Below are 16,752 nucleotides of genomic sequence, written 5' to 3'. Positions count from 1 at the left end.
AATTCCTGAACAAATTGTAAATCATCGACAGAAAGTTACTAAAACTAATTCAAAACCTGATAATCTGTAGGATTTCTAAATCTGGGTTGGAAGAAGCCTATTATCTCAGTCAAGCTGGGAGTCCAGTGGTATTTTCCTCCCCTCTTATGTCAAGAACCACTTTTCTTAGCATTGTAAAATAAAAGGTCCAAAGATTGTGATAGCTATGGCAGATGAATGAATTTCTTCCTGGGGAATTTTCCAATATAACCAAGTGACCTAGCCAGTGTTTGCTTTTGAAATTGGACTTGGAGGAGTTGGAAACTTCTCACATAGTCTAGCAGCTATTCCTATTGTTATTAATTCCTATTATTAATTATTATTAACTGTGTGATTTGGGGGATGTTACTTAGCTTTCTGAGCCTTTTTTCCTTATTTTAAAAAAATGTAGATTAAAACAAAATAAAAAGAATCAGCTTTCTTTGCTGAGGTGGTTCCAGTGAATTGCTTAAGCAATTATTCTATTAACAAGGAGGGCTTTACCAATGAGAATTAAGAGGCACAGTAGCTCTCCCATTTTCTACTGTCCAGTACCAAAGAAATAAACCTGTCAAGGAGAAAATTCTAAGATGTTCTAAATTAAAATTAGTGTCTAGAGAGTGAGAGAAAGAGTCAGAATAGTTAGCTTAATAGCTGTGGACCAGCTCTGACAAAAGACTGCTATTTCTGTATATCTGTTGGAACTTCAGATTAAATTTCAGGTGGCTATTTCTACAGATTATTTGAGTCAGGCATCATCAACTCCAGGAGTCTCTGACTCTTGCTTCCACAAGGGCCTTCCAGACTGAAACCTACTGCCAATCCACAGGAATGGCCTCTGCGCCTATCCCAGAGCTGGCCCTGCTTCCCTTTCTCCCACCCCTTTGCCTACAGCAAATGCAAATTCTTTCAGGTGGTGTATATCTTTCTTCCCCTTTCCCTGTACTTGAGGTATAAAAATGCTTACAAACTCAAGAGACAATGGACATGTCTTTCTGAAGGGGGTACTTAAGAGTTGGAAAATTTTTAGTTTTAAGTCATAGTTAATAAGCTTAGTAATTAATGCATGTAAAAAGCTACTGTTCCAGGAACTGGAATGTATAACCGAACCCATCCTGACTCCAGGAGACCCACAAGCAATTCAACCTTTGTGCCCCAGGAAGACTGCAAGCAATCAAGGTGGTATCTAAATCATTGTGCCCCAGGAGGTGGTCACTGTCCAGGATCCAGATAAAGAATCACTGGTCAGCAGATGAAAGGATGCTAGGAAAATCGCTGTACTGCAGCTTTTATCTGATTAACCTTTTCCCTGAATTCCAAACCCCTTACCTACACTTTTCTTCTTATAAAAAAGGCTGGCTTGAGATGAAATGTAAGATGGTATTTTGGGGTGCATAACCTGTTGTCTTTTCAGATCCCTGAACATCTGAATAAAGAGCTCACAAGATTCAATCCTGTCTCTCCTTACTGGTTCTGGTAGTGACAGGCAGCACGAATGCTAACTCTTCTGGTTTCATATTCTGGGGACTCCGCTGGGGCAGCCTTTGGGACTCTCTGGTAAGTTTGGGTATTTGGTGGGGAGTCCTGTTGGCTGCCTGGACTGGGCAGCCCCAGGGTGCAGATTTGGAGACTCCCTAGCAGCTGCCAAGTGATTTCATTTGGGGACTCTCTTTCTCTGACTCTCAGCACTCCCTGTTGCCTTCACTTTTTGATTGAATAGCTATGCTTTCTGCTTCAGGGTTATAGTTGCAGGTCATGACTTAGATTGGGCATCAGGAATTAAGGTGACTTATGGTTTGGTTTGTATGGCATTACAGAGCCCTGACTGGTAGAATCGGGGGAAAGAACCTCTGTTCCGGGAAACAGCCTTTTGAGGCAGGTTTTGGCTGATTGGTCGACCTATGCTTATAAACCTATGACTAAAAAAGAAAATAATTTTTTATTGTAATCGTCGTCGTCGGCAGCCGTCCGTCTCGAGAGACGATGGTGTAGCTTCTTAAGAGTCTATCTGCACCGCCGAGAATGGTTGTGCAGTCCGACTCGGGAGTGACATGGTATCTGTTTCCTCCCGTGTTGAATCGACATCTTGCGATGACGCTGGAGTGTCCTCTCCAGTGAAGCTGAAACTACAGAGCCTGGGCAGGGTGATATGGAGGGTCTGCTGTTGCCCATGCAGCAGACCCCCCCTCTCTTCGCAGCTGAAGGGTCCAAGGGAAAGACGGAGTCAATACAGCTTGGCTTCAGGTGCGCCGCAGGAGTTGCCGGTGTTGACTACAATGTCAAACCGCCTTAGGGACTCCGGCTCCGGATTTTCTGTCCGGGTTTACTCCCTTAGCCTTTCCCCTGAAGAGGTATGCCGCAAGGCAGCGGAGGTTTTTTTGGAATCAGAGTTTTCCTTCTCTGTTTTATTGTAATAATGCTTGGTTTATGTATAATCTGGACTCAGGAGAGCTCTGCCTGCTGAAGAGGTCTTTAAATTACTATACTATACTGCAATTAGAGTTGTTTTGTCAAAGATCAGGAAAGTGGGATGAAATGCCTTATATTCAAACTTTTATAACTTTACATAATAAAGATGCAGGATTAAAAGGTAACAGATTAACGGTCCAGAGAAAAGGGAGTTTGCCTGTGGCAGACAGCAGAAGCTCAGAGGAGAGACACCAGGAAGATCAGGATATTACAGCTGCTGTGAGCACGGTCAGGGTTCCCACGGCCCCTCCAGCCCCAGGGGATCTTCCTCCTTACTCAGTTGAGGGAATTGGGGGAAGTGAGCCTGAACTGGTCTCTATGTCCCGAACCTGTCAGGGAACCAAATTTGGTCAAGGACAAGTCCCTACAAGGGCAGAGCAATAACCTTTGTGAAGACTTCAGTGCTAGTAGGGCCAGAGGGCCAGCCTGTTGGATATTATTGGGCACATACTCTGTTTTTAACATCAGATCTGTTAAACTGGAAAGGCTCAAATCTTTCTTATAGGGATGATCCTACTAAAATAACTGAATTAGGTTTGTCGACTTTTGCCACCCACCATCCCAACTGGGCAGACATACAAGCCTTACTACTAAATATTTTGCTTACGGGGGATGAGCAGAGACTGGCATTGGATAGGGCAAATGAAGAGGCTCGGAGACTGTGCCAAGAAAACCCAGGTGGTGCTCCCGACCCTACTAAGGCAATACCTTTAACCAAGACCAAGTAAGGCCCATAAGAATGGCTTTCCTCTCTTAGAGCATTGTAAGTGGTGCATCCTTGAGGGACTGAAGAAAGGAGTCCCTAAGCAGAAAGGTCTGGATATGGTACAGGCGGTACAACAAAAGCCCACAGAGGACCCCTCTGAGTTTCTTGAACAAATCTACTAGGCCTATAGAAAATATACGGATTTGGATTCACAAGCCCTTGAAAGTATAAGGATGGTGAATATGACCTTTATTTTTCAAAGTGCACCTGACATCAGAAAGAAACTTCAGAAGTTAGAATAGGCATAAATCCTTCCCAATTAGTAGACATTGCTTCAAAGTTTATAATATCAGAGAAAAGGAAAAGGCCTAAGTGGCCACTATTTTCTTGGAACAGCCCTCAGGGAAGTTCTATCAGTACGCAAGAGACACCTGCGCCCCCCTGCTGCTCCCCAACCCACCATCTAAAACACTTGCCACCGATCAATGCGTGTATTGCAAAGAAAAAATGAGTGACCCAAGCAAGGGAAATGGAGCTCAGTGTCTGAGAACTTCAGAGTTATGCTGGGAAAAGGAAACTGCTCCAACGATGAGTAACAGGGCCTGGAGGTTCCCTCATTACAACAGCCTATTAAAGTCACCCCCCAGGAACCTTGGGCAAAACTAACACTGGGGGGACAAATTGTAGACTTTCTGATTGATACTGGAGTGACATAATCCATGGCCAACAGACCTCTAACTGAGTCCTTGTGGCAGGCTGTAACTGTAACTGTTAACTGTAACTTCTAGAAGCCCTGAAAGCCAATTAAAAAAAAAAACACCAAAAAACCATTAGAATGTGCTGTGGGAGATACAGTTTTAACTCATAAATTTTTGTATGTCCCTGAGTGTCCAATTCCTCTCTGGGAAGGGACATGCTTTCAAAACTCTGCACTCAGATCACTTTTTCTCCACAGGAACAACAGCTCTACCTACAGCTCCCTCCAGAGCATGATTGGCATCATGAAACCGTGGGAGGAAGAGGAAAAATGACCTTGGCAAGAAGAAATAGAGGGTCAGGTCAAGCCCATTTTGTGGGCTGCTGGAAATCAAGGGAGGGCTAAATGAGCCTCCCCTATTAAAGCTGACCTCAAACTATGGGCAGGGATTCTCCATAAGAGGCAGTATTCCTTGTAGAACGAGGCCCTAGAAGGAATACACCCAATAATTGAGAAGTTTTAGGAATATGGATTTATTCAGCCCTGCCGCTCTCCATACCATACACCCATATTGCCCATTAAGAAACCCTACTCAAATGAGTATTGATTTGTACAAGATTTAAGGGCCATAAATGGCATTGTACAGGACATTCACCCCACTGTCCCAAATCCTTATACTTTGGTGAGCAGTATACCTAGCAACAGCTTCTGGTATTCAGTATTGGACTTAAAAGATGCTTTGTTTTGCATTCCAGTTGATCAAGACTCTCCACATTGTTTTGCTTTTGAATGGCAAGACCCGGAATCTCGGGTCAGGATGCAGTACTGCTGGACAGTCCTTACCACAAGGGTTCAAGAACTCCCCCATGATTTTTTGGGAGACCCTGAGCCAGGACTTGAGGAGGAACTCTGTTATAATACTATTAATTACTGGGACATCATTTTAACAATGTTAAACCAATACTATATCTACCTTGAACCACTTGGCATCTTGTGACTATAAAGTATCAACACAGAAAGCCCTGATTTGCCAACAAGCAGTAAGGTTTCTTGGGTTTCTACTTGAACCTGGCAAAAGAAGCCTTATTGGAAACAGAAAAGAAACCATAATTCAAATGAGAGTTCCCAATACTAGGAAGCAGTTAAAAGGATTATTGGGAATGGCATTTGGATTCCAAACTTTGGGCTCATTGCTAAACCACTGTATGGAGCTCTGAAAGGACCAGAATATAGCCCTTTAGAGTGAACGAAGGAGTAGACTCAGGCTTTGAAGTCCCTGAAGGTGCACCCGGCTTCTGCACCAGCCTTGGGGTTTCCAAACCTACTAAGCCCTTTCAATTATATGTTCATGAAAGGCAGGACACTGCCCAAGCAGTCCTCACCAAAATGCTTAGTGACATTTCCCAACCCATTGCATCCTTGTCAAAGAAACTACATCACATTGTCCAGGGGTGGCCAGCCTGCTTGAGAATTGTGGCAGCCACCTGCGAGCTCTTACAGGAAGCTGACAAGTCTTCCTTGCGACAGCCTATCACCATTTATGCACCCCACCAAATCTTGAGCCTTCTGGAGTGAAAGGGAAATGTGTGGCTCACTGCTGGAAGAACGGGCAGGTACTAAGCAATTCTTCTCAACAATTCCAACGTTTCCCTCAAAATTGTAAGTTAAATCCCTCCTCTCTTCTCCCAAAGCCTGATTCAGCCATGCTAATGCTGACTGTGCTGAAATAACTGATGAAGTTTATTCTAGCAGAACTGATTCACAGGACCATTTTCTAGAAGAGGCAGACTGGACTCTATATGCAAATGGAAGCAGGTGCATGGACAAAGGCAACAGAAAGGCTGGATATGCAGTTGTGACTGTGGATGGAATAGTAGAGGCCAATTTTTACTGCCAGGAACCTTTTCTCAGAAAGTGAACTGACTGCATTGGCGAGGGCACTGGAATTGTCACTGAAAAGAGACTGAACATGTATACTGACTCAAGGTACGCTTTCCTAATTTTACATGCACACGGTTTTATCTGGAAGGAAAGAGGACTATTAACTTCCAATAAGAAGGAAATTAAACATGCAGCAGAAAAATTAAAATTATTATAAGCTGCTCAGGTACCTTTACAGGTGGCAGTTATGCACTGTCCTGGGCAGCAGACAGAGGACCCTGAAGTGCCTAGAGGAAAGAATCTGGCTGACAGAGCAGCGAAAGAGGCTGCTATAGGAGCATTTATAATGGCTTTGATACCTGTTCTAGACTTGTCACAATTTGACCCTGAATATTCGACTACAGACTTAGAGAAAGCTAAGAGCTGGGGCTTTGATGAAGAGGTCTATAGCAGATGGAAAAAGAATGAGAAAGGAGTAGTACTGCTTCCTGAACATTTGGTAGACCCAGTCATGAAGCATTTGCATGAGGCCACTCACTATGGAAGGGATTCATTAACTACCTATTTTAAACCGTGGCTCACATCTCCTAGAATTTCTAAAGCCATATGAAAAGTAATTGTTAGATATGTCATATGCCAGAAGAACTACCCTAAGACAATATCCCTATGAAAAGAAACAAGGGAAACAATACCAAGGGCAGTGTCCATTTGAGGACAGGCAAATAGACTTCACCCAGATGATGAAGGTCTGGGGGTGGAAATATTTATTGGCCTTTGTTAACACCTTTTCAGGATGCGTAGAAGCCTATCTTACTAGAACTGAGAAGTCCTCCAAGGTAGTGAAAGCCTTACTGAAGGAAATAATCCCTCACTTTGGCCTCCCTGGCAGCATCCAGAGTGAGAATGGACCTGCTTTTGTTTCAAAAATTACATGGGAGGTTAGTAAATTATTAGAATCAGGTGGAGATGCCACATGGCAGGAGACCCCAGGCTTCTGGGAAGGTAGAGAAGATGAATCACACCTTGAAGAAAAATATAGCCAAGCTGTGTCAAGAAACTCATCTCTGTTGGGATCAAGCTTTACCTAGTGCCCTGCTCAGGAGAAGAGTGGCTTCTCAAAGTGGGGTTCAACTGAGTCCTTGTGACATTGTGTACCGGCAACCATTTCAGGCTCGGATTGGGGTGGGAGATATGTATACAGATCAAGAAGTGAAAGTAAAGAACTATGTACAACATTTAAGTCAGACTTTAGCTGCGAGTAATGACCTTGCTTATATTAGAGGCCTCTCCCCTACAGGTTCGCTTCATTCCAAGACCTGGAAGACAGGATCTCCAGAGAGCCAACTAGAAGAAAAGTGCAGCGGACCTTGGGATGTACTCCTCGCCACCCCAACTGCAGTGAAATTGGCAGGAATAAAGTCTTGGATTCACCACACCAGAGTAAAGAAAGCACCAGAGGAACAATGGACCACTCAACCACAAGAAGACCTGAAAGTCATCTTTCAAAGGCAATGATTTACACTCTTTTCTTTACTTTTTATTTAACCCTATGTTACGGAGAATTTATTCCTTTCAAATGAGATGAAAATATTTGGGTATACTGAGCAAAAAGTATTCTAAGTATCTTTGACTTTTGTCTATTGGTGAGTTAGTGTCTAAAATGCTTATCAGTTAAAGCATAATCTGACATTTTTTTGTATATAATTTTCTCACTTGCTAATTTAACGTATCATTGATAATGATATTGCTTGACACAAGAGAATTTGAAAACTGGATATAATCTACTCTACTGAGCTTCTATTTCCTGATACTTTACATTGCTATCATGCTTAGAAAACTGTTTCTCACCAAAACAAAATAATAATTCACATTTAGCTACTTCTGTGTATTTTTTTAACACACGTTTTTACATTTTTATTAATTTTAATATAGAAATGAGATAAATATTGCCCTGGCTGGGTGGCTGAGCTGGTTGGAGCATTGTCCCATACACCAAAAAGTTGTGGGTTTGATTCTTGGTCAGGGAGTGTATGGGAAGTAACCAATTGATGTTTCTCTCTCTTTCTCTCAATCTCTCTCCCCACTTCCTCTCTCTAAAATCAATAAACATCCTCAGCTGAAATTTTTACATGAATATGTAATGCCATCACATTGAAGAGTTCAAATAAAAAATAAACGAAGGTCCTATTTCCAGGTTGTGTATTGCTGGGTCTAGTTATATGTCTCAGTTCCTGGAACAATAGCTTTTTACATTTAAATATTACATCAGTATGACATTGCTTCAATTAATGTAGCTTTATTAGCACATTTAAACATCTGATAGTGCAAGCCCCACAAGTCACTCTTGACAGGCAAACACAACTCTATCTGGGTGTCTCAGCTCTCCCAGCAGTAAGCTGGGTCAGTGCCTACCTCGTAAGCTTGCTGTGAGAAATTCACTGAAAATGCACACATGAAAACACTTTGAAACTACAAAGAACTATAGTCCTGAGTTATCACCTATATCTGACTATAGTATTATTGGTGACCTCTTCAAATAATAAAAATAATTCTCAGGTAGAAGTTAAATTAAAAAATTTTAAATATCCTTATTGGTTTTGAATGAATACTTTTGTTATATAAAATGTCTAATGGATCCAACATTGTTATAAACATTTTGAGGGGTAGGAAATACTCCTTCTATTGCAAATCGATGCAGCCACTATGAAAAGCAGCAGTGAGATTCCTCAGAAGTTGAAAAAAAGAACTACTATATCACCCACCAATCCCACTTCTGGGTATTTATCCTAAGAAATCCAAAACACTAATTCAAAAAGATACATGCATCCCTATGTTCATGGCAGTATTATTTACAATAGCCAAGATATTGGAGCAACCTAAGTGTTCACTGATACACAACTGGATAAAGAAGCGGTGGTTAAGATATACAATGGAATATTATTCTTCCATAAGAAAGAATGAAATCTTACCATTTGCAACAACAGAGATGAACCTGGAGGGTATTATGCTAAGTGAAATAAGTCAGAGAAAGACACATACCATATGATCTCACTTATATGTGGAATCTAAAAAACAAAATAAACAAAGAGAACAGAAACAGACTCATAGATACACAGAATAAACTGATGGCTGCCAGAGCAGAGGGGATTGGGGGGCTGGGTGAAAACGGTGGAAGGGATTAAGAACTACAAATTGGCAGTTACAGAATAGTCACAGGGTTGTAGAGAACAGAATAAGGAATATGGTCAATAATATATTGTAATAGCTACGTATGGTGCCACGAGGGTACTAGATTTATTGGGGTGATCACTTCGTAGGTTTTATAATCATCTAACCACTATGCTATACACTTGAAACTAATACAATATTGCATGTCAACTGTAAATGAAAAAGAAAAAAAGAAAATATTCCTTCTTGTTCAACTGAGTAGAAGAAAAACAAGTTAGTGACTGTTAATCAAGCGAAGAACACAGGTGTGGAATAGTACTCCTTCAATGTGTGCAAGGTTTCAGTTTCTTAAGAGTTGTGGAAAAGGTTCCTAAGGTTAGTTTTACAAAGTCAATTTAATTTCTTTTTTTAACCTCTATAATTATATTCCACAAAGAAAAGATACTGATAGAATATGAATACAAACCTTAGCACCATATTTGTTCCCCAAATGAAGACAGTAAACACACTGCCTGTCCCAATACATGAAAAATTCAGAAACAGAAAATATTATCATTCAAGAAAGTCTTAAATGAGAAATAAAACTTGCACTATGACAAAGCCAGCACCTAAAAGGTATTAGTATCACCCCCTTCAACAGCTCAAAAGGCCCTAGATTACATGTATGATACACAAAATCACATAATTTTTTACCTACTAGCAGGAACATTACAGAATACTTTTTCCAGTCCCTTTAACTAATAGAACTAAGGATCAAAAGCTAGGTCCAAAAACTCCAATTTTGGCTCAAGTGAATTCTAAACTTACTTTATGAAATCACTGGTCTCCTGTTCGCTGTCCTGCGTTGTGTCCAGAGAAAAGGCCTCTGAGCATTCGGCTGAGCTGCACTCCGGTTCCACCACTGAGAGTGCCTGGGTTCCAAGGGAGCAGCTGCCTGCCACTCTCTCCTCTGCCATTCCTTCCTCGTGGTGGGCCCTGGGACTTGGTAAATCTTTCTCAGTTTTGTCATGGTCCTCTTTTAAAGAAGATTGCTTGGCCTCACCAAGAGTTGATTTTCCAGAGATATTGAATAAGTTGCCAAGGAACTGGAAAAAGCTTTCTTTTGGTTGTCGATCACTTTCTCCTGCCTTGCTATCTGAAGTGGTACTGGAAAGGTCATTTGGCTTTCTGGTGTCTTCTTGCACTGAAAGAGTAGTCCGCTTCTCGGAATGGTTCCTTTTGTACTCAGTTTGGGGAACCTTTGAAAACAAAATCAGGATAACAAGCACCATCATTAAAAATAACACAGGTTGACTGATATACATCATACACTCTGTGCTAGATCCAGGGATACGTGTACAAATAAGACTGATGGCTCTGTCCCCTTGTGAAGTTTGCAATCTGCTGAAAGGCACAGTCAGCACAAATTTAAAAAGCTACATAGTAAATGTCATGGAGACAGATACAGCACACCTGGGAAAACCAGTCCAGATTTGGTGGCGGTCAGAGCCAAGGAAGTAATTCAGGGGATGATTCCTAGAAGACATGGCCTCTGCTGGAGGCCTAAACAATGACTTGGTGATGCTTGTGCATCTTTCCCTGTCCCCTTGTCCCTCCTCTTTCTCCCCTTCTTTGTGTTTAGTGAGGTACCAGCTTCTAAGGAATTAAATATGACTGGAGGTTACGGTACAAAATGAGAGGAGAGAGAGATTAAGTATGGGGACATATGTAAAGGAACAGATCTTGGCAAACCTTAGGTGTATTTAAATCTAGTCTTTATTATTACAAAGCTAATGGGCAGTATTTTCAAATACTCGGTACATTAGACAAATAACACCTAAGTAGACTTTATCATTTCAGCATTGCATTAACCCATGAAGCTGACACATTGTGTAAAATTGTTCCTTAAGAGGATGAGGAAAGACAGACACAGGGTGGGTCAATTCAGAGAAAAACTCTCCATGGTAAAAACAAAATTCTGATATATGTGTTAATGTAATCCATGGGCAGCACGGGGAATTCCTGCAGATAGCACATGCTTCCAGAAGTGCGTTTTACTTGCCCATAACTAGGTACTAGTAAAGCAGACTCATCCATGTGTACTCTGTGTGAGGAAAGATTCAACTGCTGTATCAAAGAATGTGCTGGCATTCCACCTCACACTCTTCCCTAAAGCTTCATGAGCTTTAGGCCAATGTACCAGCTCACTCTGCCTTCCAAACATGCTCACTCACCTCCTTGTAAAAGGAATGCATGTCTGACAGTACCTGTCAGTTGTTATGCTCACTAGTGCTTATAAAAGGAAAGCTCAAGTGTGACTCAGAAGATCAGGACAGCCAAGTGAAAACCACCTTAGGGCACTGTAGGATCATGTGACAGAGTTCTGTAAGAAGCTGATCTTCAAGAAGGCAAGAGGACTGTAATTAAGTTATTTGTTCACCTCATTCCACGGTTTAATCCAAGTTCAAAACAGTTTAAAAGAGTGTTCCACTGTTAATAAAATTTAGCACATGAAAGGTTGTGAAAAGGTGTAGAATCCATTAGCCCAGGAAATTAATTTTGAGCAAACAATATTTTAAGTTTGCTCCCACCTTGGGTGTCAGGGTAGTTTTGAGTAAACACACAAGCATTTTTCTGTGCTTAGAACCTTAGTATAATTTGTGGGTCTCTACATTTAGAATATGACCAGCTTTTCAGAGTCACTAAAAGTCTTACCTTTTACTGGTTTCAACTGGGACTTGATCCCACTCACCTCCATCTCATTCAGCCAACCTTTGTCACTATGGGAGCCCACACTACGCTGAGCCTTCTCCTCACATAAACTGCATAAATGGCCTCTCAGTACCCACTTGCTAGGGGACCTAGCAATGTAACCTAGCAAGATAGGCAAGATATGCTAGGTAACACTGTAAAAATACTCATGTGTATGAAAGATGCACATTGTTTTTATCCTTTACTCCCTTTAATGTCCTGTAATTTCCAGCCACAATGTTTCCTCCTGAGTCAAATGAACTAACACTGTACCATAAACAGAACCATGATTTTTTTATAACTAATATGAATGACAGCTTATCCTGGGTAGCTCCTCATTACATCATAATACAGGGCGGGGCAAAAGTAGGTTTACAGTTGTTCACATGGAAAAATAATACAATAATTAATAATAATACAAGAATAAACAGTTTCATGTATGAACAACTGTAAATCTACTTTTTCCCAACCCTGAATTTTTAAAAAGCTTTAGAGATTTACAGTGCCTTTAATATTGGGGCAATAGCTTTAAACAGGGAGAATTAAAAGAGTACAAGATTACATTTTTTTGACTATCAAGAAAATCTCAGGACAAATTATTTGCCAAAAACTGTGTTTATTTCACTGCCTAAATTATTATTTCCACTTGATAATTTCTTTCAAAGTATAATAGGCTAGTTTCTAAACTAGTTTTGCTAAACTAATAAAAGCTTCCACATTAAACTTTTTTAGAGTTTTTATATATATATTTTAAAAATCATTTGTTTCTTTCCCCTCAATTTTTAGCTTCTTTGCTTTTCCAGAATTCCTGGATCTTAAGTTTACTGAAGAGCACTTTCTGGTAAATTCCGGCCAAGACGGAGGTGTAGACAGACATGCTGCGTCTCCCTCCACAACTAAGAAGGAATACAACTACCTCAAAACTAGAAACAACCAGAAGTTCCAGGAAATCAAACTGCATGGAAGTCCAGCAAACAAAGATATAAAGAAGAAATACTCATCCAGACAGGTAGGAGGGGCAGAGCCAGGATGGAGAGGATGTGGTGTGGTGGTGGCAGCAGTGGCAACAGCAGCAGGCTGGCAGAATGCACTGTCATATATTTTAAAAAGTCAGGAGGGACACCTGGGGAGCGTTCCCAGCTCCTCACTGGACTTCGCAGCTCACGGTCCCAACACCAGGGAAGATCAAGCCTCATTGCTTCTGACTGTGCAGACCAGTGGGAGTTGGGGTGGAGGCAGAAACTGCCGGTCTCAGCAGAGTCCGCTGGTTTAAAGGGCCCCACAGTCCTAGAATGTCCGCAGACCCACCCACTCTGGGAACGACGGCCAGGGCAGCAGCTAGAGGGGCGCCAGTCTGGTGCAGAAGTGGGAGAGGTGCCTGGAAAAGGGACGAGTGCTGGGCAGGCAGCATTGTTCCCTCTTGGACCCCTCCCCCACATACAGTGCCACAACGTGGTGAAATGGGTCACCCTGTACTAACTAATCCCTAAGGTTCTGCCCCTTACAACGTAACAGGAGCAGCAGCTCTACCAGGGATGTGGAGGCAAAGAAACACAGGAGCCTGTCAGAATGAGGAGACAGAGAAGTATGGCCCAAAAGGGGAAATGGATCAAGGTTCCAGTGGGAGGACTAAGTGACGAGGAGATAGCCAACCTAACAGATGAGGAGACAGACATCCTAACTGACGCAGAATTCAAAATACTGGTGATAAAGATGCTCACAGGCTTGACAGGTATGCTTGAGTATGGCAAACATGTAAGAGAAGAAGTGAAGGCTATGCTAAGTGAAACAAAGGAAAATACACACAAAACCAATGGTGAAGGGAAGAAAACAAGGGTTCAAATCAATGATTTGGAAATAAAGAAGAAAAAAATCAGTCAACCAGTGCAGAATGAGGATGCAAGAATTGAAAAAAATGAGAAGAACTTCCCAAATTTTGCAAAGGAGATGGACATACAGGTTCAGGAAGCACGGAGGGTCCCGGGCGAGCTGGACCCAGAGGGGACCACACCAGGATGCATCATGACTGAGATGCCAAAGGTGAAAGATAAAGACAGAGGCCTGGGGGCAGCAAGAGAGGTGGAGAGTTGTCTACAGGGGGGTACCTATAGGACTATCAGTTGATTTCTCAGAGGACATTTTGCAGGCAGGAAGGGACTCGCAAGCAGTTTTCAAAGTTATGAAAGGCAACCTACAACCAAAATTACTCTATACAGCAAAGCTCTCATTTGGAATGGAAGGGCAGATGAAGTGCTTCCCAGACAAGGTGAAGGTAAAGGAGTTCATCATCACCAAGCCATTATTATATGAAATGTCAAAGGGATTTACTTAAGAAAAAGAAGATTAAAACTATGAACACTAAAATGACAACAAACTCACAACTATCAACAATTCAATCTAAAAAATATAAACAAAATCCAACTAAGCAAACCAGAATACGAACAGAATCATAGGTCTGGGGATCATGTGGAGGGTTATCAGCTGGGAGGGGGAGGGGGGAGAAATGGGGAAATGGTGCAGGGACTAAGAAGCCTAACTGGCTGGTACAAAATATAGACAGGGGATGTTAAGAATAATATAAGAAAGGGTGAAGCCAAAGAACTTATATGCAGGACCCATGGACATGAACTAAGGGGAGGTGGGATTGCTGGAGGGAAGGGAGGTATTGGGCAGAGAAGAGCAAAGCGGAAAAAATTGGGACTATGGTAACAACATTATCAATAAAATATACTAAAAAAAAAAAAGAGCACTTTTTTCAGTTTCCTAAAAATGTCATAGTTGTTTAGTTTTCCTTAATAATCTTGAGAAATTTTTATCAATAAAATCCCCTCAGAGAAAAAAGATCTAAATTTAAAAACAAAAACTAGCAGAAAAGAACACTGATATCGAGTAAACACAATAATATTCTGTGTTTATGTAATTAAAATGTTAAGTTTGCTCTGAAACAGCTGCTCTTAGCCCCCCACTCAGACAACAGTCAGGTTCAGCTGGCCACAGGCTGGGGCTAGCGTCGCCTGCCAGTGGGGCTGTCAGCTATTGTTCCAAGTGGACAGAATGAAAACTCTCAGGGTTCACGCAAACATGAACAGAACATCGATTCCAGTTGTTCTCAAAGATGTTGATGGTCTGCAAATAAAATGTAAAGGTTACTGATGAAGGAATATGTATCTTAGGAATTTAATTTTTTCCTTCATATTCAATGTGTTGTCATGTAATACGTTAGGTTCAAATCCATCTGTTCTCTTTGCTTTGTGCCCACTACAGGGAAACACAGGAAAACATTAGTTGTGCTGATTAATAAGATGGCTTCGGCTTCTGGAGTTTCCGGTCGAGTAAGACACTCATCATTACATCACTGTGTGGGGCTTACGAGGATTATGTGCCCAGTGGGGTGGCACCTGGACTGGGGATGGGGCAAATGCACTGCACAGAGCGGGGGACATCTGAGCTTGCTCCTGCAGGGGCAGAAGGGCATTTGATACAAAGTAGAGCACGTACAAAGGTATAGAAGTGGGGAGTATGTTTATTATGGCCAGGCTGTGGCTGAAGAAGACTGGGGCACAGAGGATAGAGAATGAGGTTGATAAAATGACCAATTAGAAGAGGAGGGTGAGGGATAACAGACACAGAGGACTAAGTGTTCTAAATTGGGCAACTGTTTGAGTAGTTAATCCAAAAGGGACAGTATAAGGGGAGGTGAGATTAGGGCCTTTGCAAGGAAGGGAGGGGGGTTGTTTACAAACTATTTAGATGTCAAATGTTGAATTTTTAGTCCACTGGTAATGTACAAGTTGAGATAACTGGTAAGCAGTCAGAACACAATTTAAGAATGCAGTCGGCTACACAGTGTGTGCAGGGGTGAAGGGGGAGCTACCAAAGAGGCTTAGGGAAAAAAAGATGAAAAGGCAGGCACAAAGAAGAGACGAAATCATTGAAAGAGAAGGCCAAAGCTGGACCAGCTCATCCCCTCCAGAATACTAGTCTCCAAAAGCACAAGGACAAAGATTATTTCCAAAAGCAAAGGGGAGTAAATGCTAAATTCCACTGTGAGCTCAAGAAAGGTAAGGACTATCCCGGTCACTGGTCTTCAAAAACGTAGGCACAACCCTATTGGGGGAACTGGGCATTTACTCCTCTCTGCTTAGAAGGCTCTTCCCCTGGCAACTATATGACTACTTCCTCCTCCCCTCCTTCAGACCTCTACTTATCTCCTCATTGAACTTTCTCCAGTCACCATATTTAAAAGAATAAACTCCACTCAAAAACTGCCTATATCACTTCTCTGCTCCATTTTTCTTATTTGTTCTTGCCAGTATCAAATACACACACACTGTCCACATACACATATTAACATCTGTTTCTTCCTCTGGAATGTGAAAGCCACAAGGGCAAGGACTTTTGTCTGTTTTATTCATCACAGCATCTCTGGCACCTTGAAACGTGCCTGACAATAAGAGCCAAAAATACTCAAATATGCATTGGATTAATAACTGAAGGAATGAGGAGTATAGAGAAGCCCCTGGAATGCAGGAGGAACAGTCATCACAGTGTAAGAATCTGGGAGTACGTACCGCACCAAACTCAAGGTGCTAAGCAGTGAGTAAGTAGCAAGGAAACAGGTACAGACACAAATGGAAGGAAATACTTTTGAGAGATTTTTTAACAAGAAAAAATGAAAGATATGACAGTTTAAAGTCCAAGACCCACAAAACAGCTTTTGGTTCCTGTTTTGTGGATCAGCGGCATGCCTGGTGGAAAGGGAGGGACTGCTGCCTCAGAGAGAAGGATGACGGGCTCCAGAGAGAAAGCAGATGATAAGATAAAAAAGACCAGTCTAGTCTCTAGTACTTTTTTTTTTAGTATTATGTATTCTTAAATTAAACATATTGGGGTGACATTGGTTAATAAAATTAGGTTCAAGTATACAGTTCTATGATACATCATCTGTATATTGCATTGTGTATCTAATATTTCTAACAAAGAGAGGGTATTAGCCTTGGAGAGGAATAGGGATATTTCCCCTTCCAAGTAAAGTGGTAAGAAAGTGGCTAAAGCCTGAAGGTCTGACCATTGGCCCTGACCT

General features: G+C 41.7%; 1 protein-coding gene across 1 annotated transcript in view; it reads right to left on the bottom strand.

Moving 5' to 3' along the window:
• CRYBG3 (crystallin beta-gamma domain containing 3) overlaps positions 1-16,752 on the bottom strand; it is a 128,759-nt gene that overhangs the window by 81,363 nt on the left and 30,644 nt on the right. Inside the window, exon 3 of the mRNA XM_090276047.1 lies at positions 9,747-10,177. Coding sequence (XP_090132173.1) covers positions 9,747-10,177 — 431 coding nt within the window. The remainder of the gene's footprint in view (positions 1-9,746; positions 10,178-16,752) is intronic.

The sequence above is a fragment of the Furipterus horrens genome, unplaced genomic scaffold (assembly GCF_987537825.1).
Source record: "Furipterus horrens unplaced genomic scaffold, mFurHor1.1.pri manual_scaffold_1, whole genome shotgun sequence".
In the NCBI taxonomy this organism is placed as follows: Eukaryota; Metazoa; Chordata; class Mammalia; order Chiroptera; family Furipteridae; genus Furipterus; species Furipterus horrens.
This window is presented reverse-complemented; position numbering and strand designations above follow the sequence as displayed.